Source organism: Patagioenas fasciata, chromosome 9 (assembly GCF_037038585.1).
Source record: "Patagioenas fasciata isolate bPatFas1 chromosome 9, bPatFas1.hap1, whole genome shotgun sequence".
NCBI classification, from domain to species: domain Eukaryota; kingdom Metazoa; phylum Chordata; class Aves; order Columbiformes; family Columbidae; genus Patagioenas; species Patagioenas fasciata.
The window spans coordinates 5548879-5570183 of record NC_092528.1 but is presented as its reverse complement, the minus strand read 5'-3'; the positions used below and the strand labels follow the sequence as shown (position 1 = coordinate 5570183).

The window sequence follows — 21305 nt, the reverse complement described above, 5'->3', positions numbered from 1 at the left end:
CCCCGGGCCGAGCGCGCTCCCCTGCCCGCCCGCCCAAGGGCCCTCACGGCGCCGCCATCACCGCCGCGGGGACCCGGCCCGCCCGGCGCGCATGCGCGGGAGCGCCCGGCGGAGCGGAGCCGAGCGGAGCTGAGGTGAGGCGAGGCGAGGCGAGGCGGCGCGGAGGGGCGGGAGCGGCCTCCCCCACCCCGTGTCCCCCTTCCGTCCCCTCCCGCCGGTGCCCGGTGCCGGGGGACAGCGCGGGGCTCCCCTGAGGAGCCGGCGGGGGCGGCTGGTTGCCCCGCGGCCGGGCCTGGCGGGTCGGGAGCGGCCGGGAGAAGTTCCCTCAGAGCTGCGGGTGAGGCGGCTGGAGCCTTCTGTCGGTATTTAATCCGCCAGGCTAACATTTTCCTGGTTTGGATGAGTTCTAGCTGCTCTTGAGGCTCGGCTCAACGGAAATCACGTGCAGAACATAAACCTTTAATAGCCCAATAATGCCATAAAACCCGGGACAGCCGTGGCTCCATCCCGCAAACCCGCGTTGTTGCCTGCGCCCCTGCCCTGCATGAGCTCTCGTCCCCTCACAGCCCGCTCGTCTCTACAAAACTTAGGTTTTTCTGTTGCTCTGTTTTCCCCCTCACTGAATTTTTTGGGGATTTGGGCCCCTAAACAGTCTGGGCTGCTGTGGGCAGTCACATAGTAAAGCTCGATGGATGTGCTTTGAGGCCAAATTAAATGTTTTGCAAGCCTGGTTTAAGCTGGTAATGCTTCTTTTAAAAAGTTAAACTGTTCATCTGTTTATGCTTTAGTGCTTACCAGCCACAAGAAAATTACCTTCACTTTGGGAACACAAAGTCCACCTGCACAACAGTTTAAAATTTATTGACACAAATGTATGCTTTTAAACTGTGATTAGGGGAATTGCTTTCAGTGTTCATCAGTTTATCCACTCCCACCAGCACAAGTTTCTTGCTCCAGGTTTTGCGAGGCTGCTTTACAAGCTGATTTAGATACAGACAGTGAAGAGAAGCTGCTAAATTAACGTATACTGTGATTAAGTTACAAAAGACATACCCATCATTAACCAATCAACATGGTCAATGCTTTCTGACCGCCTGCAAAACGGGATATTTTTCAAGTTTTAGATCCTTCTGCATGACAAGAGGGAGACAGAAGATTAAGTGACACATTGTTTAGAAGCAGAGTGGTTAATTTATATTTAACTAATAATAGATGTATTGTAAGTAAGAAACTAAACAATTAGAACTAAGGTCATCAATTATTTCTTAGTATAGAGGTATAGCATTTCAAAAATTGTAACGCATATGTAATAATTATGTGAATATAAGCAACGCAAGAGCATCCAGTGTTCGGAGCACTTATGGAGGATGATCCCCAGTGTTCCCCAGTGCTGATAAAATAAAGAATGCCACTTAACAGTAGAACTGACTCTACTGTTAAGTTTATTTCTCCGTTTCAACAACCCAGCGCCTGGGCAGCTGGCTGACAGACAGATGGACGCGTGTGCTCTCACCCAGACTGCAACAATGCATCTGACTTCTCTGCAGACAGGCTTTACCAGTTTGACTTCTTCCCCTTGCTCCTTTCCAGTACGTCTCATTTTGTGCCGTGTCCTCGTGCACTGAGGAAGCAGCTCGTACCTCGGCAGCCCGTCAGAGCAGCAGATCCGCTCCAAATACTGCACAGGTACATGTGGCAGCACCGCTGCCCTTCCACGCTGTTCTGGCTGATGCTGAGGCTCTTTGCGCCAAAGCTCCATTTGGGTCCTGACTTGTAGAAATGGCTGGTTTAATTGGACACTAGAGTTTCAAGAAGTTTGTATTACAGTCAGCAGGGTGATATTGTTGTTTCTACTGCTTCTGGAATATTGTGTCCAGTTGTGGCCCCTCAGTTCCAGAAGGACAGGGAACTGCTGGAGAGAGTCCAGCGCAGCCACCAAGATGCTGAAGGGAGTGGAGCATCTCCCGTGTGAGGAAAGGCTGAGGGAGCTGGGGCTCTGGAGCTGGAGAAGAGGAGACTGAGGGGGGACTCATTCCTGGGGATCAATATGGAAAGGGGCAGTGTCAGGAGGATGGAGCCAGGCTCTTCTCGGTGACAACCAGTGATAGGACAAGGGGCAATGGGTGCAAACTGGAACACAGGAGGTTCCACTTAAGTTTGAGAAGAAACTTGTTCCTGGTGAGGGTGGCAGAGCCTGGCTCAGGCTGCCCAGGGAGGTTGTGGAGTCTCCTTCTGTGCAGACATTCAAACCCGCCTGGACACCTTCCTGTGGAACCTCAGCTGGGTGTTCCTGCTCCATGGGGGGATTGCACTGGATGAGCTTTCCAGGTCCCTTCCAGCCCCTGACATTCTGGGATTCTGTGATAAGCTTTTTGCCATAATGAGACCAACACCAGCTCCATTCAGTTTTTCTTTTTTTGTTTCAGAGGTGTCCCTGAGCCATGGCAGCCAAATGGACTGGTGGACATTCCTCCTCTATATTGTGCTTGAACGTAAACATGGAAGGGCTGGTGGCTTCTGGTGCAGAGAGAGGCGAGCTCACGCTGTGGGACGGCACAGGCTCTCCAGCAGGACAGCTCCAGCTCCCGGAGGCAGACGATGTGACGTCCGTGGTGTTCTCTCCCCGCTGTCCCACCAAGCTGTACACCTCCCATGGAGAAACTATCAGTTTGCTGGATGTCCGGTCCCTCAAGGAGCCCACTGAACGCTTCCACGTGAACGAGGAGGAGATCAACTGCCTCTCCGTGAATGAGACCGACAGCTTCTTGGCTGCAGCTGATGACTCGGGGGCCATAAAGGTTATAGACTTGGAAAAAAAGAAAGTCAGCCGGTCCTTGAGACACTCAAACATCTGCTCCTCTGTTGTCTTTCGGCCTCAGAGGCCTCAAAGCCTTGTTTCCTGTGGCCTGGACATGCAGGTGATTTGCATACGAGTAGATGGTTGTTAGAGAAGCGAAACGGTAACTCCCCATCTGTCTCAGCTGCCGGAAAGCTTCTTAACTCTTCTAAAGTAGCTTTGGGAAGCTAACGGTGTCAAGGCTGTTTGTGCCATTTTCTGCTCAGCGGTTTTTATCTTCTTTAATACTCACGGTCTAAAATTGGGTGGGGTGGAGGGAAATCAGAATGTGGTGCAAACACACTCATGCCAGATGAGCTCCTTGTTGGTCACAAAACCAGGATGTGTCCCTAGTGTTCAGTTATGGCTGCAGACAAAACGCAGGAGATAGTTAGGAAGACAGGGTTCTAGCAAGAATACTACAGGTAGATAAACATCTTTCCAAGTGGTATGTTTCACTGTAAGGACAAGTTATTTTTATTATTTTCCCTTTGTTCTGATTAACCTCTTGGAAGCATAAGTGTTCCTTGCCTTTTATGCTTCTCTGTCCTCATCAAGAGGAAATTTTGTCCTTTGCATGCCAGTTGTGGAAGCGCTCTGAGAAAAATCGTGTGAGGAGCTAATGGGAGTCTTGAGTTACGTTGCCAGGTTGGCCACCCAGAACAGATGGGTTTCAGTAATTTATTTCCCGTGGTTGAGATCTGACCACGCTCCTGGTCTAGCTGGAGGTTAAAACTATCACTTCTACAAGGGTTTCCGTGGTTCTAGCGGTGTCAGGGTGAAGTTTGCTTTGACAGCGTTGGACAGTTTCACTCTATGTTCTTAAAACCAAGTGCGTCTAACACCTACTAGAACAAATACATGTTGATATTTAGTGTAAGTGGTGGTTTTCCATATCAAAGTTGATATTTAGGTGAAAGTCATTATCCCCAAACAGTAGGAATCTGTTAGTATGTTTTTGTACGGTAAAAAGAGCCTTTTTCCACGTCGAGGCTGGCTTTAAGATACATCATTTCACAAAGAGAAGCTGTGCTGCAATCCTCTGAAACGCTGTGCTGCAACATGTCTTTGCACAAGTAACACGCTCTACAAGCATCAAAACGTGTTCTGGGCTCACATGTCAAACCCTCGGTGAAGCTGTAGCTGAGAAGAGCTGAGATTTAGGCTGCTGGAGTTTCTTCAGAAGTTCCATGGAAGCGGGGGAAAGGCCACGAGGACAGAAAATACTTAGTGTGCAGAAAACTTGTCAGCACTTGATGAATTCATAAAGCTGTTGCAGTGCTGTGATGAAAATCCAAGAATTTGCCTTAAGCATTAGGACACAGCCTCTCTGATTTACTCTGCACAGTCCTCGTGGAAAGTTTTCCCCTTTGTCGGCAGCAAAGTAGTTTTAATGAAACAGCAACAGCAGTCGCTAAAACAGAGACGTGAGAGGGAGCAACATATTTTAGACATCTTAGTGTGATTTGGGTTCCAGAAACACAGAGCCAGTGTGATAACTCTTTTGTGGCCTGAATTTAAAGACTCCTGTAATTTCTACTGGGGATGACTAGTTGAAGAATATTTTTATTATATTTTTATTATTATTATTTTTATTAATAACGGTACTGCATTAGACTGACTTGTGCTTTCGTATCTGTTGGCCTTGAAAATGTTCCTCATCAGTTCAGACCCTACAAAAGTACGGATAGAATTATCTTTAACTGGCGCGGTATAAATCTGTGGTACTGGAATTGCTCTATGAGGTTTCATTCGAAGGCACAGTTCTTGCTGCGTGAGGGGCTTGGAGGAGGGCTGGTGTTTGAAAAGCAAGTTTAAAAGCACAATCTCCCCCATCTCGTCAGAAAAAGCACACCCTGCCTTGACATAGTGATAGCACCAACTCATTTGTTTAAAAAAAAAAATAAATACATCTATTTCTGTTTAAAAATGAGGGCCTGAACCACTGTTTGCCATTTGCTCTTCCATTTTTCAAACATGTTCATGGAAGTGATTATTTTAAGACAAGTACGTAGCAGAGACAGAAGTAAAATTCAGAATGATAATGATCTCCATTTAGTGCTAGTGTTTCTGTGTCTCTCTTAAATAATTGATGATTACTACTGCTGAGATGAATGCAAAAGCATTTAGAATGGCTTTTTCATCCATTTTGCGGTCTGAAGGTCTGAGTCACTGACTCCGCTGAGCGGGGCGGTGTGAGAGTTGGGAGAGCTGAGAGATTTGCCGTGTTACCGGGTGAAGTTCCCCCACTCCTCACAACACATCTCGATTCTCTCACACTCATGCATCGCCTTTGTTCTCCTAGAGCAAGAAGCGCGGTTGCGTTTTGGCTTGTTTTTTACTCTTAGTAAAGGATGCGATTTACGTAAAATGGACAAATTATCGATTCATGCTCTTTTTCTCAAGGTTACGCTGTGGAACCTGCAGAAAGCTCGCCCCTTGTGGACCACAAACCTGCAGGAGTGCAAAACGGAGGAAGACGGTCCGCAGCCAGCCGGCCAGTTCTTTAACCCACCGCTGGCACATTCCCTCTCTGTCGCATCGTGCGGCAACATCTTCAGCTGCGGAGCTCAAGATGGTAAAGTCAGAATATTCAGAGTCACCGGGGTGAGGTTTGACCGCGAGCTGGAGTTCCAAGGTCACAGCTTGGGCGTATCGCAGGTCCTCTTTCTGCCAGGAGCCTACTGGTTGTTGACTGGAGGAAATGACGGGAAGGTCTTGCTCTGGGATGTCAGCGGTGATGTTGGGAAGCAGCAGAAGAGTCCAGCAAAATCTCTGCAGAGAAGGAAAGCCCAAGCACCTGCTGCCGCCAGAAAAGATGGGAAGCTCAACAAAGTGGCTTCAAATGACCAAGCTGGAGTTTTACCCAAGCTAAGCATCGACCACGGGGAGAAGGTGAATTGGATCTCCTGCACAGAGATCAAAGGCTCCAAGAGAGTCTTAGTCGCTGATCAGAGTAGTTCTATATCTGTGTATCCATTGCCAGAACCTTAGACACTGAGATGTTTATAGGAATTTTTAGGGGAAAACCACTTCTTGGAGCGTTCGAAATGAGGCCAGTCCCACGAAACCTGCTGTGTCCTTGGGAAGGGATCTGCTGTGAACTCACACGGGTCCTCACCACGTAACTGGCCTCACACTCTGTTTTCCAGCGGCTGTTGGTGTTCGCTGCAGCTGTTCCTCGCAGGGTTGGCAGTTTGCTTCTTGAATTTAAGTGAAATGGGTTTCGATATATTTAGGGGTAATATTAGTTCATGACTAAGCTGATGTAATTAAGGTTGGGGAAAGAAATTCACGCTAACGGGGACACCCACGATGCTAAATGAGAATGCTGAGCTCCTTGCATTTTGAGCTATTGCAGTGCTTTCCCTTACTCTCCCTGTTAAATTGTGGCACAGTTTGTGTAAACTGGCCATAGCATAATTATATTTTCATTCTTTTGTCAGCAGCTGCATATAAGACTAGAGAAGTATCAACTAATGAGTAATCAAATTAGTTTAACTGTCATTTTCACACTGCAGTAAACGAAGGAGCAGGAGAAAATGTTAACATCTGTTTAACGGCTCAGCTTTTATGCATAGCTGTTTAATCCGGGGGAAAATAACTACTACACTTGTCAATAAATGCTTTTTCTCTCACTGCTCCCTTGTGCTTATACTTTAATATTGCCCGACTTACACAAAATTGTGTCAAAAGGAGTGTTGTGTACCCCACCGCGGGGGAGTACAAAGGCCCAAAGGCTCCTCTTTACCCAAATATTTCCGCTGTCTTCCCAAAGCTTTAGAAGCACAACGAGCAGAACTTGCTTTGCGCTGGAAACACTTCTTCATTTGCAAGTTGAAGGGTGGGGAGAGCATAAGTAAGTGGGAACGCCGCAGCTCTTGACGTGTTTGGCTCATGCTGGATTTCCCATGGAACGGGCAAATAATTCAAAGAAAAAAAGCTGTATTTTTTTTCCTCAGGCTGTCCTTAACCTTTCACAAAACCAAATGCCTGGTACTGGCTGAAGATCCACTTCACTCCTGTGCTGTCTTGTTTCACCAGCATGCTGTTAACAAATACACATTATCTTTTTGATAGAAAAATGTCCAGCTCTTTGTTTTGCGTACCCAGCTCCCAAAAACCATTAGCCGGTTGTGCTGGCTGTCCATCCGTTATGGAAGAAATTCCAATCGTCTGAGCTTAAATATCCTCCATCCTCAAACCAAATACAACTCTCGTCCAAATCTGATGGCAGAAAAAAATATAAAAGCAACAAAGCAACCTGCTTGTACGGCCTTTAACAGCAGGAGGCTTTGGCCCAAGACACAGACTGGTGAGCACGACAGCAAAACAAAGCCAAAACGCAGCCAAAAAAGCAGAATAGTGTAGACACCCCCTTTTTGTGTCACCTCTAAATTAATTTTGCGTGTGAAGACAGGATCACTGGGTCGGTGGAAGCGCTCTGGGTGTGTAGTTCAGCGTGTAACGTGTTCGTGAGCGTGTGGCTGTGCATCTCTGACCTATATTTGGATATACGGTCTATAAAAAGCCTTGATACAACCAGCCTGTGGCAGGAGTCAGATCCCCGGTCCCTGTTGCTGCCGCCTGCTTCGGGAGGGAGGATCAAACCCACTCCGGCTTTTATTTCTTCTCTTCACGTCCTGCGCTGGGATGGCTAAAGCCAGCATCTCTCTGCACTCCCTGAAGGAGACGCTGAACAGGTCACTGAAGGGTGTGATCATTTCCTTGGGAAATAGGATGTAAATGTACATTGTGTGTTTACGGGAGGGGAGTAATTAATGAACCTGCTGTTTCTCCTTGTTGGGACGGGAGGGGGACAGAGCTGCAAGCCCATAGTGGGCAATGGGAAACTGAGGTTCGTGCTCTGCTGTAAATGGGAGATTTGGGGTGAAATTCTGAATTTGTGAAAATGACCCAGAGTCTGGAGGGTTCAAAGATAAGAAGTGCTTATCATTAACAACAAAAAAACCCCTGAGAATGGACCTTTCTTATAAGTTTAAATAAAGAAAATCACTGTCGCTGAGGAACTGGGACAGAGGTGACGCTGATTCACGCTCCATTTTCAAAGCCCTTGACCAGCAGGTTCGTTGGCTTCATGTCAAACAATCGGGCCCACGTGTCCGGCTGCAGCGCGACGGTCTCCAAGCAGCTGGGCAGACAACAACCGCGGGATCAAATGCGAGGCGTGAGCGTGGCTTTTGAGGAAAAAAGACTTGAAAAAGGGTCTGGAATTCTCCACAGTTAGGGACAGGTGAGACAGTGTTCCCTCTTGGAGGATTTTCACGTCTGGATTTTCATATATTATCTTTAAAAGTACTGTGCAGATGGTATTAAGCAAGAAATGTGTAAGTCAGCTTAGGTGTTGTACATAGAACTCTGGTTTATCTGTAGCAAAAATTATTGTTATCGAGAGTATCACAGAGGATGGAATGAAGTACTTCTGATCGTGAAATTAATTATTATAAATGAACACCAGCTGAGAGACTTAAAGAAACTGCTCCTCTGGTCAAGACACTGACATTGTTCACCAGCGGCTTTTACGACTCCTGATTGACACAACAGTAACTGAAAAAAGAGATTAATTAGAGACCTGAGCAGAGAAACAGAAACATGGGAACCGCTCCTGAAAGAAAAAGTGAAAATTAAGTCTGTGTGAAACTGCTTGGAGTGCAGGAAGAGCTGTGGGCTCTGCATTGGCCTGGAAAATAAAACCAATGTGACAGCTCTAAAGTGATTAAAAGTGTCATTTTCTGCAAATGCTTGAACAGCAGAAATAAGGTTACACATACAGTCCCGCTTTCAGAACAGCGGGAGCGCTAGATCACTGCCAATCTTATAAGTCTGTTCTGTATCCTGATGAGAAGAAAACTTGAAAAGCTTTTTGGTGAAGAGTGGGGATGTGGTTGGTGCTACGCTACACAGACATCGGAGGTCACCAGCTCGGTGGTAGCTTCACTTCCATGAAAGGAGGAAGCGTTTAGAGGTCACGATTGAAACGGAAGAGGGAGGTTTCATCCATTTTTCCTCGTTTCATTCAGAACGTGGATCATGAAACGGCAGCGCCGATTCTGTCGGAATTTACAAAGAGCTGTGGAAGATGAGTTATGGAGATCAGTCGTACTGCGGTGTAACTGAACAGAAGCAAACTTAGCAAGCACTGAATTGTTTGCCACAGATGCTTAAAAATACACAAGAGTCATTTACAGACAGGCAATATACCCCAGATCAAAAAAGTGCTGGAAAATGAAACCGATCAAATAGTAAAGCTGGGGAAAAACAACTACAGCACTGACAGTGGCCTTAACAATGAGATCTTTGATAACTTCACCATTAAAGTTTATTTACCTTGATTAAAAGCTGCTATCAGTATCAAAAACTATCTTCCCCAGGACAGCAAACCTTGAAGAATATATTTTCTGATAATTCCCCGCTCTCTCTCAAGAGCACTTGCACGGTGTTATTTGTAAAACTTTTAAATTGGGATTTCTGGGCTACCACATCGTATTATCCCCTTGGATTGTTGTTCTCTGCGTGCACAGCTGCAGGTGTGAAGTGGATCTGGAACTTCTCCATGGCATAACATAACAGCAAACTGGGGATGAGGAGATGCTGAAGAAATACAGTGCAATTTAGCAAAGGTATAGTTTTTGTTTAAGTGATACAGCCTGACGTTCTGCCAGTAAAATGCAAAGAAAAATCACAAAAATCTATCAGGAGGAGCTGATGTTCTAGTAAATCGCTTGTCAAGTACATAGTAGCGAGGTATTTGTTCAATATTTAGGAAGGAACTTTGAGTGATGCGTGTTTTGGTAGCTTTGAGTTCCTCAGGATTCTCAAGGACTCACCTCGACATAAATCAGCAAGCTGAGGAAATTAAAGAAAACTGTCTTTACAAAAACCACCCGTGCAAAACAGAAGCCCAGTAAAGAGTAAAGAGCAGCAAATGGGTACAAAGTATAAATACCTGCATTCCCTCACACTTCATCCCTAAACTCAGTAAATTCTTTTAAACTGGGTAGTTTTCTCAAGCAAAAGTGCAGTGGAAGCTCAAACTCAAACCCCAATCTTTAGGATTATAATTTAAGAGAGTACAAATATGTACCTTTTTTTTTTCTTTTTTTTTTTTAAATAAGGAAAAACTCAATATACTAATTAAGGAAAAAGCAGCTAATAAATACCAGCCATGAAGCAGTTTTCTTACTGTTTTTTCACTATGGTCTTCTTAGCCCAGAAATGTTCTGCGGGAGTCTCACAAAAGGCAAAACCAGAGCAGGACAAGCTGATGGGAGAAGAGAAACACTGTGGGTGGCTTGTTTATTATTTGCATTGTTTTAAATCTGGGGAGGAATGAGAAGTTTTTCTCAATGTCAATGAGGTTTAGATTGGATATTAAGGAAAAACTATTCCCAGAAAGAGTTATTGGAACAGGCTGCCCAGGGCAGTGGTGGAGTCACCATCCCTGGAGGGGTTGAAAGGGCGTTTAGATGAGGTTCTCGGTGACATGGTTTAGTGCTAGAGTTGGGTTATGGTTGGACTCAATGATCCTGAGGGTCTCTTCCAACCGAAATGATTCTATGATTCTAAATTAAGATGCTTCAAAAGATCATGGCACTACAAGGAGAAATGCAAATCACCTCAAAATGTATTAAACAGCTGTGCCCCTAATGCAAATGGTTGACACCTGCAGTCACGTCTAAATATAAATCTTGAATCTGTATTTACAAGTTGTAACACTTCTGCACCAGGAGAGGGCAAAGAAGACACGGGCCATGTCAAAAAACTTCATTTCTAGTGGTGTATGTTGTCATACAGCTTGGGAGGAGCTCAGAACGGGTTCTGGAGCTGTTCCCAGTGCAACGTGATTGTCCCCACCATCACAGCAGAAAGCAACACCGCTTGGTGCCCAAGTCCTGACGAAATGTCCTTCTGTTCCGTCCCTCAGGGTAGAAACCAAGCTGCAGACCGTGGAGGCTCAGTTCGGTGACCTGGACTCCAGCTTGCAGGAGCTGGCACAGAAGTTTGAACTGCTGGAGAAGGAGCTGGGCCAGGATACATCGTGGACACGGGTGCTGGGGGAGAGGTGAGCACCAGGGAGGGACAGGACGGTCCTCATCGTGCAGGTGACACTGGTGTGACCGTGGACACGCTCCAACGCGGGGCTGCGCAACCTGTGCCGGTGTATTTACCTTTCCCTGTTGGGATTGCTATTTACTGCAGAAATGGGCAATATGAGGAAAACATATGGTTCCTTGGATAGTTTTCTTTACAAATCAAAACCAACCGCACAGTCTATGAGATATTTAAGTTGTTTAAAACCAGCCACGTTGCTTCCAAGGCAGAAGGGACACCAAGCCTGTTTGTGTAACTGTCCCACAATAAGTGCAAGAAAAAAAACCCCAACTGATTAACACCATGATTACTTCCTCCAAGATTCCCATTTTTAGCACCCAGGCTAGGCTTTGTTAAGGCACATATTTAGTGTTTCCATCTTCTGACCGAGAGTTGCTGGAGCAGCTCTTGCTTCCCGCACACCCGGGGAAACCGGCTCTAGTCAGGCTGCCATTCTGCAGGATCCACTGGTGACTCTTCATGGCTGAAATACTTGTTTAGACAATAGAATCATAGAATCTTTTTGGTTGGAAGAGACCCTCAAGGTCATCAAGTCCAACCATAACCCAACTCCAGCACTGCCCCATGGCTTGAGAACTTCATGTCCGTCTGTCCAACCCTCCAGGGATGGTGACTCCAGCACTGCCCTGGGCAGCCTGTTCCAATGCCCCACAGCCCTTTGGGGAAGAATTTGTTCCCAGATCCAACCTCAACCTCCCCTGGCGCAACTTGAGGCCGTTTCCTCTGCTCCTGGCGCTTGTTCCTGGGGAGCAGAGCCCGACCCCCCCAGCTCCCAGCTCCTTTCAGGCAGTTCAGAGATCAGAAGGTCTCCCCTCAGCTCCTGTTCTCCAGCTGAACCCCCCAGGTCCCTCAGCCGCTCCCATCACACTTGTGCTCCAGCCCCTCACCAGCTCCGTTCCCTTCTCTCAACTCACTCCAGCACCTCAAGGCCTTTCTTGGCATGAGGGGCCCAAAACTGCCCCCAGGATTCGCAGTTTGGCCTCCCCAGGTCCCAGCACAGGTTCGGTCACTGCCCTGGGCCTGCTGGCCACACCAGTGCTGGTACCAGCCAGGACGCTGGTGGCCTCTCGGCCACCTGGGCACACGCTGGCTCGTGTTCAGCTGCTGTCACCAACACCCCCAGGTCCTTTCGCGGGATCGCCGTGTGAGGCCGCGGGATCCCGTTACCCCCCGCGCTGTCTCCCGGCAGGCTCGGCTCGGAGGAGGAGCGCCAGCCGGGGCGGCGGGAGCGGCTCGTCAGCGAGGGGCGGGCGGGAGCGGCTCGGCGGCCGCCATTGCGGGAGCCCGCGGCCCTGCCCGCCGCCGGGGCCGTCCCTGTCCCTGCCGCCGGGCCCGGGAGCTGCAGCTCGGTGGGTGCCGACGCTTCTCTGTGAGCGCTGGGGAACCGGGGGGAGCGGGGCCGGGGGCGGCCGGGGCGGGGGAGCCGCGTCCCTGCCAGCCGGGCCCGGCGGGGTGCGGGGTGTCCCCGCTGGATGGCACCCGGCGGCCTTGTTTTGAAGAATAAAAGCTTTGTTAGATCAACATGGGGAGAGCAGAAACAATAAAACACGACTTAAAGTGTATTTGTCTCCATGTCGATTTCCTGTGTGACTGAAGTCGCTGGCTCAGAAGGGCCTCCCGTCCCTCTGAAGGTGGCTGCTTTTGAGAAGCTTGTGAGAGTTTTCTTAAGTTTCTGTAACTTAAAAAATTTGTAATTTTAGCCTTTTTTCTGTATTTTGTTTGTTTGTTTTCTGTTCCACAGTATTTCTAGGCCCAGTGGAACAATCCTGTGAGGAGGGCTGGTGATAGAAAGGCTGGATAATCCCACCGTTTTAAGTTGTACTGGAGTTAAAGTTGTCAGATATGTGTTGAATGCATCACTTGGTTCATTGCTTATATTAACAAAAAGTATTTTTGGCTTTTTAGTCCCAAACAAAAGAACAAGGAAGAACCTCCTCTGCTGCGCAGGAAAGTTTTATTTCACCTTCAGAACGTGGAGCCGAGTCTGTAACAGAAGCAGCTTTTGAAGGACATGCACATACTGAGAAACTGGCTGAATGGAAGGTTAAATCTGAATTGAGTGATACTGAACTGGCTGAATGGAAGGTTAAGGTAACTGTGGTAACATACCCAGCAAATGTGAGCGTAGCTTATCGCTAACAGTACGTGCTGGAAGAGCTCTCGCCTTCTTTCCCCCCTCTCCTTACCGCCTCCTTACTATCCCCAGAGCACCTGTTACGATTCAGAGGAAACTGCTGTAGGAAAACCTGCTACAGTTTCTCCGTGACTTCTGGAAAGCCCTACATTTTCCTCCGAAAGCTGAGAATCTCTTGGAACGGGAGCGAAAGTAACCACTTCAGCAGACTTCTTAAATCCACTGAAGTAGCAGGAAAACGCAACATTTTCTATTTTGTTTTATATTCATTAAAGGAAGTAAAACACATGTTTCTGTGTGCTCTCAGGTGCTGATGCTCTGCTAGTCTTGTTCCTCTGCTTCGAGTCGCTATGTCGAAGAAATCGGAGGCTCCGCTTTCCTTGTCCGACTGCCTCTGCCAGATTTGCATGGAGATCTTCGTGGAGCCCGTGACGCTGCCGTGCAGCCATACCCTCTGCAACTCCTGTTTCCAGCTGACCGTTGAGAAGGCCAGTCTTTGCTGCCCTTTTTGTCGGCGCCGCGTCTCCTCCTGGGCGCGATATAACGCCCGCAGAAACACCCTGGTCAACTGGGAGCTCTGGGAGAAGATTCAGAAGGATTACCCGAAGGAGTGTGAGCAGAGAATTAACGGACAGGATCTGGAGGAGGAAAGTAAGTAAAATGTCCCTTGTCCTGGGATGTCGCTGCTTTACCAAAGTGGTTACTGTTTGTGGACTTTGAATGCTGTGAAATAAGAAACTGCATGTAGATGGGCTGTGTTACCGCTAGAAAGGGCAGTGTCTGAACTCACAGGAGACAGGGGATTGCGAAGCCTTTTTTGCAGAAGCCGGGTTATATTCTCTGATGTAAGTGGGTATTTGTTCACTTGTTTTGCACGAAGCAACAGGGGCTGGCTGCCCGGCAAAGACCGTAGTTCCTTACTGGTACAACTCCTGCTGTAAAATCCGTAATTGGAGTATTTGTGTGTGTGTGTATGTGTTCGTTTATCACTATCAAGCGAAATGGTTAAAAGTTTGTCAACTCATGGATGCTGTTAAATAGAAATTCCAGGGCTTCAGTCTTTGCAGGAGTCTCCAAGCCTAAAATTGTCGTGTCAGAAAAAATCAAGTGAAATCTTTGAAAAAGGATTTGGGGGTTTGTTAGTAGGTTGGCTGTATGACATGTTGTTCCACTTGTGGTATTATGAAGTATTTTTACTCACAAAAAGCAAAAGATGTAAGCTACGGTCTGCGTACGTATTTGTTTTCTAAACAGTGCTTGGAAAACACTGGGTGTTCGTGCCCCTCTGTGACACGGTGCTTTTTTATTTTGTTTCGTTGTAACAAAAAGTGCTTTTTTTTTTTTCACAGCGCTTGATTTAAGTCAAATCGCTCCCCTAACAGGGTGTGGGGGTGAACTTTTGTTAAAACCTTTCATTATTGACTGTCATGGTCTTGCTTTGTTCCTCAGTTCTTTTTTTCCCTTCCTCTCACATAGTCTGTGTCCCCCGTCCGCAACACCAGCTGAGCAAGCCTGGGGAGCTGAGGCAGGAATATGAAGCAGAGATTAGCAAGGTAAGTCTAAAAATATATATTTAAAAGCCTAAATACTTTGTATCTAGTTATCTTGTTTGTTCCCACAAAAAGGAGTAAGGTTACTTAACTAAAAAAAAGATACTTAAAAGCCATCGCTGAGGCAAGAACGCACTGGTCCTTCCCAAAGCATGAGTGAAGTTTTATCCCACGCGGCCGAGCGCTCAGGCCGGTCTCCATTAACCGGTACCTCGCACTTCCCAAAACGCTGCAGAACAGTCGTTCAGGGTTAGAGAGTCCCCTGAAATGCCTTTTATAGGTCCTCGGGTACATATAAAGGATTTTGGACTAGCAAATGTAAAAATTTGGAATTGTTTGACTTTGGTCTTCTAGATTTCCCTCCCTGAGCAACATACCACAATGAGATGAACTTGGATAATGAAAACACAGCATTTTCTTTCCTATTTTCTCACTGCTTGTGTTATCTGTGTTCATGCGGGAGACCTTCCCGCTATCTACAACTCTCTGAAAGGAGGTTGTAGCGTGGAGGGTGTTGGGCTCTGCTCCAAGTAATGAGTAACAGGATGAGAGGAAACGGCCTCAAGTTGCGCCAGGGGAGGTTGAGGTTGGATGTGGGGAACAATTTCTTCCCCAAAGGGCTGTGGGGCATTGGAACAGGCTGCCCAGGGCAGTGCTGGAGTCACCATCCCTGGAGGGTTGGACAGACGGACATGAGGTTCTCAGGGACATGGGGCAGTGCCAGGGGTTGGGGGAACGATTGGAGTTGATGATCTTAAAGGTTTCTTCCAACCAATATGAGTCCATGATTTGAAAATCAGAAAATATTTTTAAGAAATCTTAGTTTGTCTAAAGATCTAAAGTACTCCTCTTCCTCCAATTCAGACACAGCAGTAGTAAGAACTATGGTAAAGCAGTACCATTCGCTCCTTTCCTCAGAGCCCTGTTGCTGCTTTTTAGAAGAGCACGAAGTCCATGAAATACAGGACTGAGATTTTCTGTTATGGTAGTTACGGGATTAGATTGATTAGAGCTTGACATTCTTCTCTGAAGCAAATGTCATTACCCAGTTCAGAAAGCTGTATTTTCTCTTTGCTGTCCTGGTGGAGTTGCTGAGAACTGGTTTCCCGAGAGCGGGTATCTGCTGTAAGAAAGCAGATTGGAAATTCCTGGTCTGCTGCTTTGGGTGTTGTGCATTTCAAGAGAGCAGGAGGACTCAGGAGAGCGATGCACTGGCTTTTAGGCACCGTGGAACAAAGCATGATGATACAAGCAGGTTGAGCAAATGCTGTGGTGTAGCTGACCTCCAGCCTTACAAAGAGTCTGAATTTATCTGTGATCCATGTGTTTGGCCATCTTAGTTTTTGTTACTAGCATTTTCAAAGGCAAATAAATGAATTTCAGCCTTGCGTGCTGGCGCAGTTAACGGTGCCGACTTACAGAAACCAAAAGGTAGGTGACTTATCAAGCTGAAGAGACCACACACAGTATCTGTTTGATCCTTACATCTTTGGGGAGCTGTGTAGTTAATGCTTCGAAGTGCACAGACTGTCTGTGCAAATAGCGGATTGTTCGTATTTCAGAAGCATCAGCTGAGGGTTTCTAGTGTAAAGTGCGGTCCTACAGTAGTAACCTTATAAAATCCGTCTTTTTAGGTGGAGGCAGAAAGGAGAGCGCACGAACAAGAGGAGAACAAGGCGAGCGAGGAATATATTCAGCAGCTCCTGGCAGAAGAGGAGGAGGAGCACAGGCTGGCGGAAGAGAGACGGAGGGAGATGGAGAAACAGCTGAAGCAAGATGAAGAGTTGGCCTGGCAGCTGAGTAACAGTCTGGTGAGTTAGAAAACACAGTGCAAGCAACCGAGGCTTTTCAGAGCAAAAGTTAGTATTTTGAATAATTTACATTTATTTTAATCACAGTTGGAAGCTGTTGTCAGCCCCCAGTACTTTAAGTCCAATTAACTCTTGAAGAACCAATGGGAGGGTAAAATACCCAAAATGTTTCTGCCTGTGTAATATGCGCTTGAAATGTGCGCTTGGTGTTTTCACTGTGAAACGTTTTAAAACATTGGTTTTCTTCTGAATTTTTCCTTTTACCCATGATTTACTTCTTTGGAAGAAAGCAATGGCTGCAACGTGTACTGGAAAAAGGAACGTACAATGAAAGTTTATGTTGTGTTTTGGGGGTTTGTTTTCTTGTTGATTTGTTTTGGGATTTTTGTTGGTTGGTTTTGCTGCCGAATAATAGTCCTAGCGGTGAAACCTGTGAAGTTATTTGAGCAAAACCTCTTGTCCCTTCACGCCAGATGCAAGAAAATGTACTGAACATGTAACATTTCTTATTCCATAACTACCTATTACTTACAGTTCTAGAATTCTTTGGACAAAAGTAATTCTGCAGCAGAAACTAAGTGGTTCTCGGAGTTTTCTCTGGTTTGTGTTGCGTTTTGGTTTATATAACGCTGCTTTTATTTGTCATTGAAGAATGAGGATTCCAAAGGGCATGTGCTCAGCAGCCCTTCGCCATCCCAAACATCCCCAGCTAGTTTGTGCAAGATGAAGAGCAGATCGAGCAACTCTGGAGACATTCAGAAGTAAGTAATTCACGTTTTTCTTCTTAATTACTGTATCTTGGTCTCTCTGCTCCACTTGCTTTTTTGGAATCCCGTAGTCCAACTTCCCAGGATAATCTGGGGGACATTTAAACTGTTAAAACATCTCCTCTTAGGATAATACGGAGGAGAAGGGAAACACTTGCGCTTCTCTTTTTGTTCTTGTTTGTCAGGATGAACCTGAAGTTCTTGATTAATGCAAATGACTGACAATTCAAGAAAAAAGAGTTTTAAAAGCTATACTTTTATTTTCTCCTTTTAAGGTATCTGTCTCCAAAGCTTCATCATACATTGGGACCAGCATCATTCTCCGGAAGAACAGAAAGAGGCAGGAGTGACTCTGGCTCTGTGGTAACTAGGATAATTTTGTTATAAATCTCAGTGCTTGTAATGATTGGTTATTTTCCCCTTGTCTATAGCATTGCCAATCCTATATTCCCCTTTTTTTAAAGAGAAGAATCCAGGCGAATATCCCAGAGTAGTTACGAGCAGCGCGGCTATGAGGAGTGTGATTTACCTTTTATTCATACCCATTGACTTTTGATAGATTGACTTTATTAGCGGTCTTTCCCTTTTCTACAGGATATCGGCAGCAGTGAAGGCAACAGTTCCGCGTGGCAAGATGGGCAAGAGGAAATGCCAACGCTGTCTCCGCAGCTGAGCGGTGTGACCAAAGATTCCAGTGCTAAGGATTCATTTTTGGAATTGTGCATGAACTATTTCAGTGCCTCAGCTTCAGAGGAAACCGCCGCCGTCGAGCAGGACAAAACGCCAGGGCTGAATGGTTTAGGAGACGAACTTCCAGATGAGCTTCACGGGATCACAAAAGGGGAAGGGTCTAGAACAGCTCTTGGTAGATCCAAAGGAGAAGAGGATGGAATTGAGTCAGACGGTGGCAATTTAACACGTGTAGAAAGCATAAACCGTCAAAACTCTGCCGAAACTCGTACCTGTATTGAGTCAGCACCAAATTCTGACAGCAAAAGTGTAATATGTGATCTGATGAGTGTGGCTGGACACTCGGGTGAAGAGGAACCGGAGAGACTGCAGGACGCTAAGGAGACACCAAAAAGGAAGTCTCCAGAGCCAGCAGCTGATGTGGGGGTTGACTTGTGTGTGCTTGATAAGAGGAGAAGAACTTTTCCAGAAAGCTTAGAGGACCAAGGGTGGCAGATCAATGATTTCAACTTGCAAATGCAGAAAGCGTTTGAGCAGGAGTTCTATGAAAGGCGGATGCAGGAGGAGCAGGACAGGCTTCTGGCTGTGGAGCTCCAAAAACAGATCAATAAGGAGGAAAGGACACTTAATCGCCAAAAGGGCTCTCCGGATCAGTACCTCCTGCGCACCAAATCTCCCCAGTCTGTGAAAGACTCTCCTGCTAGGAAGGGAAGCTCTAAGATGGCAAAAGATTCAAAGGTACCAAAAAAACAGGCTGAAACAAATCACCGCAAGACTCGGAAAGGGTCTTGCAATGAAAACTGGCAGTCCCCTACCCGAGTCCCCGTGAAATCGCCCAGCATCAAGGGAGGAAAGGTGTTGAATTGTGTGGTTAATACCAGTGATGCGAATGATATTTGTTCGCTGCCCAAGAATAAGCAAAAGACGATCGTGCAGATGTTTAAAAGCTCAGTTTCAGAGTAGGTCAACAGAACCACAGGCAGGTAGGGGCATGAGAATGAAAACCGTGGTAGCGCTTTCTCCTGTGTTAGGCAAAGCTCCCTGGAAACAGGTTTTAAGTTGTTGGTTTTGAGGGAAATTCCTTTGAGTCACAAAGTTGTGTATTCTGAGAAGTTTTAATAATGTATGCGCCCAGACTGAAAAACTGAAATTGCTCTTCTCTTGACTCCGGTTTATTTTGTAGCACTTGCATTTATGTAGTTTTGCATGTGAATACTGTAAGGGTTTAAAACCAAAAATAACCGATGGGCTTAGAATGAGAATTCGGAGCCTGTGACAGGAAGGATGCGCATTCCACGGAGGAAACAAGCAGAAAATTGCGTCTGTATTTCCAGCTGTCTGGCAACTGCAAGGTTGAAGCTTCACTCAGTGCAGCCGCTGCTGGGTTCAATGGCCGCGTGTTCCTGGAATTCAGGGGATTTGTTGAATTGCCTTGTTCGCATGACAGTTAACAAGAGTATAACTGGACAAGCGGTCTTGCAGACACGCTTTCCATCTCATGTACTCACCGCTTCTTTAGACAGAGAGTGGGAAAAAGAGGTGGTTCTGCTGCCAAAGCCAAGGATGTTTCACAGATGCCAACAGAAGAGGCTGTGGGCTGTGTCTCTGTTCGCAGAGCTTGCTTCCGCACGTCTGACTCTCCCTATCGTTAGAAAAAAGATACTTTTGTTTTCTCAGTGTTCTGCAACTTTACCTCCGTGCAGTGCTATTTAATTTTCGTACTCAAACTGCTTCGAGTCTGATTGAAACCACATAGAATTTAGAAAATAGTTCCCCAGACGACAGTTCTGATGGAGGAAGTGAAACCAAAAGGGGGAAAAGCGACTGAAAACTGGAGTTGTCAGTAATGACATAGTTGTAATTAAAGATTCACATACCTGCCCTGCCTGGCTGTGACTGTCTGCCCCTGTTTTTAGAGGGACTACCAAATACTGTCTTCCTGTTGGGTTTGAAGTTAACATTATTCAAAAGAATTCTAATTTAGATGTGGGGAAGCTGATGCTGGTGAAGAGTTTCCCAGCTGCTGCTCACCAGAGGGAATGTTCTCGCTGGATTGTTTTATCTGTTGCTATTATGAAACCGTTTTTTGGCCTTTCTTTGCTTGTAACGCAATACTTTCCCGCTGTTGGTGTTTGAAAGAGAGCGAAGCGCCCATCGAGGTTGCAGAAGAGCGTGTGCAACTCCCCAAAGTTTGCAAATGTTATAAGTGTGTCCTTTGCTTTGAACTTCATTGATGATCTGATGACTTTAACTGGGTTCTGGGAAATTTGGAACATCTTCTGATGTTTTAGGTTTAAGAAACCAAACCAACCTGAAGTTTTATTGCAAATGTGAACAGCACACCAAGCCAAAAACGCTGGGTTTTGTTTTCCTTTGCCTGCTTGTCTCTATTCATGCCAGGTTTCTCATAAATAAATGAACTGTTTGAGAAAATTCCAACAGGTGACAAGGTGCAAATTGTCCACTTTTCCTCTTGCGCCTCAACCATTGTGCTGGATGCCTTCACAGTATCACAGTATGCTTGGGATTGGAAGGGACCTGGAAAGCTCATCCAGTGCAATCCCCCCATGGAGCAGGAACACCCAGCTGAGGTTCCACAGGAAGGTGTCCACGCGGGTTTGAATGTCTCTAGGGAAGGAGACTCCACAACCCCCCGGGCAGCCTGGTTCAGTGCTCCGTCACCCTCACTGAAAAGAAGTTTTTTCTCAAATTTAAGTGGAACCTCTTGTGTTCCAGATTGATCCCATTACCCCTTGTCCTATCATTGTTTGCCACTGAGAAGAGCCTGGCTCCATCCTCGTGGCATTCACCCTTTATATATTTATAAACATTAATAAGGTCACCCCTCAGTCTCCTCCAAACTAAAGAGACCCAGCTCCTTCAGCCTTTCTTCATAAGGGAGCTGCTCCACTCCCTTCATCATCTTTGTTGCCCTATGCTGGACCCTCTCCAGCAGTTCCCTGTCCTTCTTGAACTGAGGGGCCCAGAACTGGACACAATATTCCAGATGGGGTCTCACCAGGGCGGAGTAGAGGGGAAGGAGGACCTCTCTCGATCTACTGACCACCCCCCTTGTAATACACCCCAGGATGCCATTGGCCTTCCTGGCCACAAGGGCCCAGTGCTGGCTCATGGTCACCCTGCTGTCCCCAGGACCCCCAGCTCCCTTTCCCCTACACTGCTCTCTAATAGGTCATTCCCCAACTTACACTGGAACCTGGGGTTGTTCCTGCCCAGATGCAGGACTCTACACTTTCCCTTGTTAAATTTGATCAGGTTATTCCCCACCCAACTCTCCAGCCTGTCCAGGTCCCGCTGGATGGCAGCACAGCCTTCTGGCGTGTCAGCCGCTCCTCCCAGCTTGATGTCATCAGCAAACTTGCT

At 46.7% G+C, this 21305-nt stretch overlaps 3 protein-coding genes across 6 annotated transcripts; all 3 read left to right on the top strand.

The window, feature by feature from the left end:
* The first annotated feature begins 46 nt into the window (after nucleotides 1-46).
* WDR53 (WD repeat domain 53) lies at nucleotides 47-6478 on the top strand. Of its 2 annotated transcripts, XM_065844435.2 has the most exons (4): nucleotides 47-134; nucleotides 1591-1686; nucleotides 2427-2918; nucleotides 5243-6478. In XM_065844435.2, exons 3-4 carry the CDS (start codon nucleotides 2442-2444, stop codon nucleotides 5828-5830), a joined length of 1065 nt encoding a protein of 354 aa, XP_065700507.1. In that variant the 5' UTR covers nucleotides 47-134; nucleotides 1591-1686; nucleotides 2427-2441; the 3' UTR covers nucleotides 5831-6478. The 2 variants fall into 2 exon arrangements, with proteins under 2 accessions (XP_065700507.1, XP_071668458.1); XM_071812357.1 differs by lacking the exon at nucleotides 1591-1686 and having other exon boundaries at nucleotides 59-134.
* A 124-nt stretch (nucleotides 6479-6602) lies between these two features.
* On the top strand, nucleotides 6603-13111 carry SMCO1 (single-pass membrane protein with coiled-coil domains 1). Of its 2 annotated transcripts, none has more exons than XM_071812359.1 (4): nucleotides 6603-7539; nucleotides 10782-10919; nucleotides 12159-12338; nucleotides 12875-13012. In XM_071812359.1, exons 1-4 carry the CDS (start codon nucleotides 7490-7492, stop codon nucleotides 12957-12959), a joined length of 453 nt encoding a protein of 150 aa, XP_071668460.1. In that variant the 5' UTR covers nucleotides 6603-7489; the 3' UTR covers nucleotides 12960-13012. The 2 variants fall into 2 exon arrangements, with proteins under 2 accessions (XP_071668460.1, XP_071668459.1); XM_071812358.1 differs by having other exon boundaries at nucleotides 7279-7539; nucleotides 12159-12318; nucleotides 12875-13111.
* RNF168 (ring finger protein 168) lies at nucleotides 12923-20360 on the top strand. 2 transcript variants are annotated; one of them, XM_065844684.2, is made up of 7 exons: nucleotides 12923-13060; nucleotides 13411-13754; nucleotides 14580-14656; nucleotides 16288-16464; nucleotides 17116-17225; nucleotides 17507-17594; nucleotides 17826-20360. In XM_065844684.2, exons 2-7 carry the CDS (start codon nucleotides 13454-13456, stop codon nucleotides 18882-18884), a joined length of 1812 nt encoding a protein of 603 aa, XP_065700756.1. In that variant the 5' UTR covers nucleotides 12923-13060; nucleotides 13411-13453; the 3' UTR covers nucleotides 18885-20360. The 2 variants fall into 2 exon arrangements, with proteins under 2 accessions (XP_065700756.1, XP_065700757.1); XM_065844685.2 differs by lacking the exon at nucleotides 12923-13060 and adding an exon at nucleotides 13184-13295.
* Nucleotides 20361-21305: the final 945 nt, after the last annotated feature.

Excerpts from the sequence above, each read along its gene's own strand:
- WDR53 (XM_065844435.2), top strand. The coding sequence starts at position 2,442 with ATGGCAGCCAAATGGACTGGTGGACATTCCTCCTCTATATTGTGCTTG. Across the intron at positions 2,919-5,242 it reads CCTGTGGCCTGGACATGCAG|GTTACGCTGTGGAACCTGCA; the intron begins GTGATTTGCATA and ends CTTTTTCTCAAG.
- SMCO1 (XM_071812358.1), top strand. The coding sequence starts at position 7,490 with ATGGCTAAAGCCAGCATCTCTCTGCACTCCCTGAAGGAGACGCTGAAC. Across the intron at positions 7,540-10,781 it reads CTGAAGGAGACGCTGAACAG|GGTAGAAACCAAGCTGCAGA; the intron begins GTCACTGAAGGG and ends TCCGTCCCTCAG. Across the intron at positions 10,920-12,158 it reads ACACGGGTGCTGGGGGAGAG|GCTCGGCTCGGAGGAGGAGC; the intron begins GTGAGCACCAGG and ends GTCTCCCGGCAG.
- RNF168 (XM_065844684.2), top strand. The coding sequence starts at position 13,454 with ATGTCGAAGAAATCGGAGGCTCCGCTTTCCTTGTCCGACTGCCTCTGC. Across the intron at positions 16,465-17,115 it reads GGCAGCTGAGTAACAGTCTG|AATGAGGATTCCAAAGGGCA; the intron begins GTGAGTTAGAAA and ends TTGTCATTGAAG. Across the intron at positions 17,226-17,506 it reads AACTCTGGAGACATTCAGAA|GTATCTGTCTCCAAAGCTTC; the intron begins GTAAGTAATTCA and ends TCTCCTTTTAAG.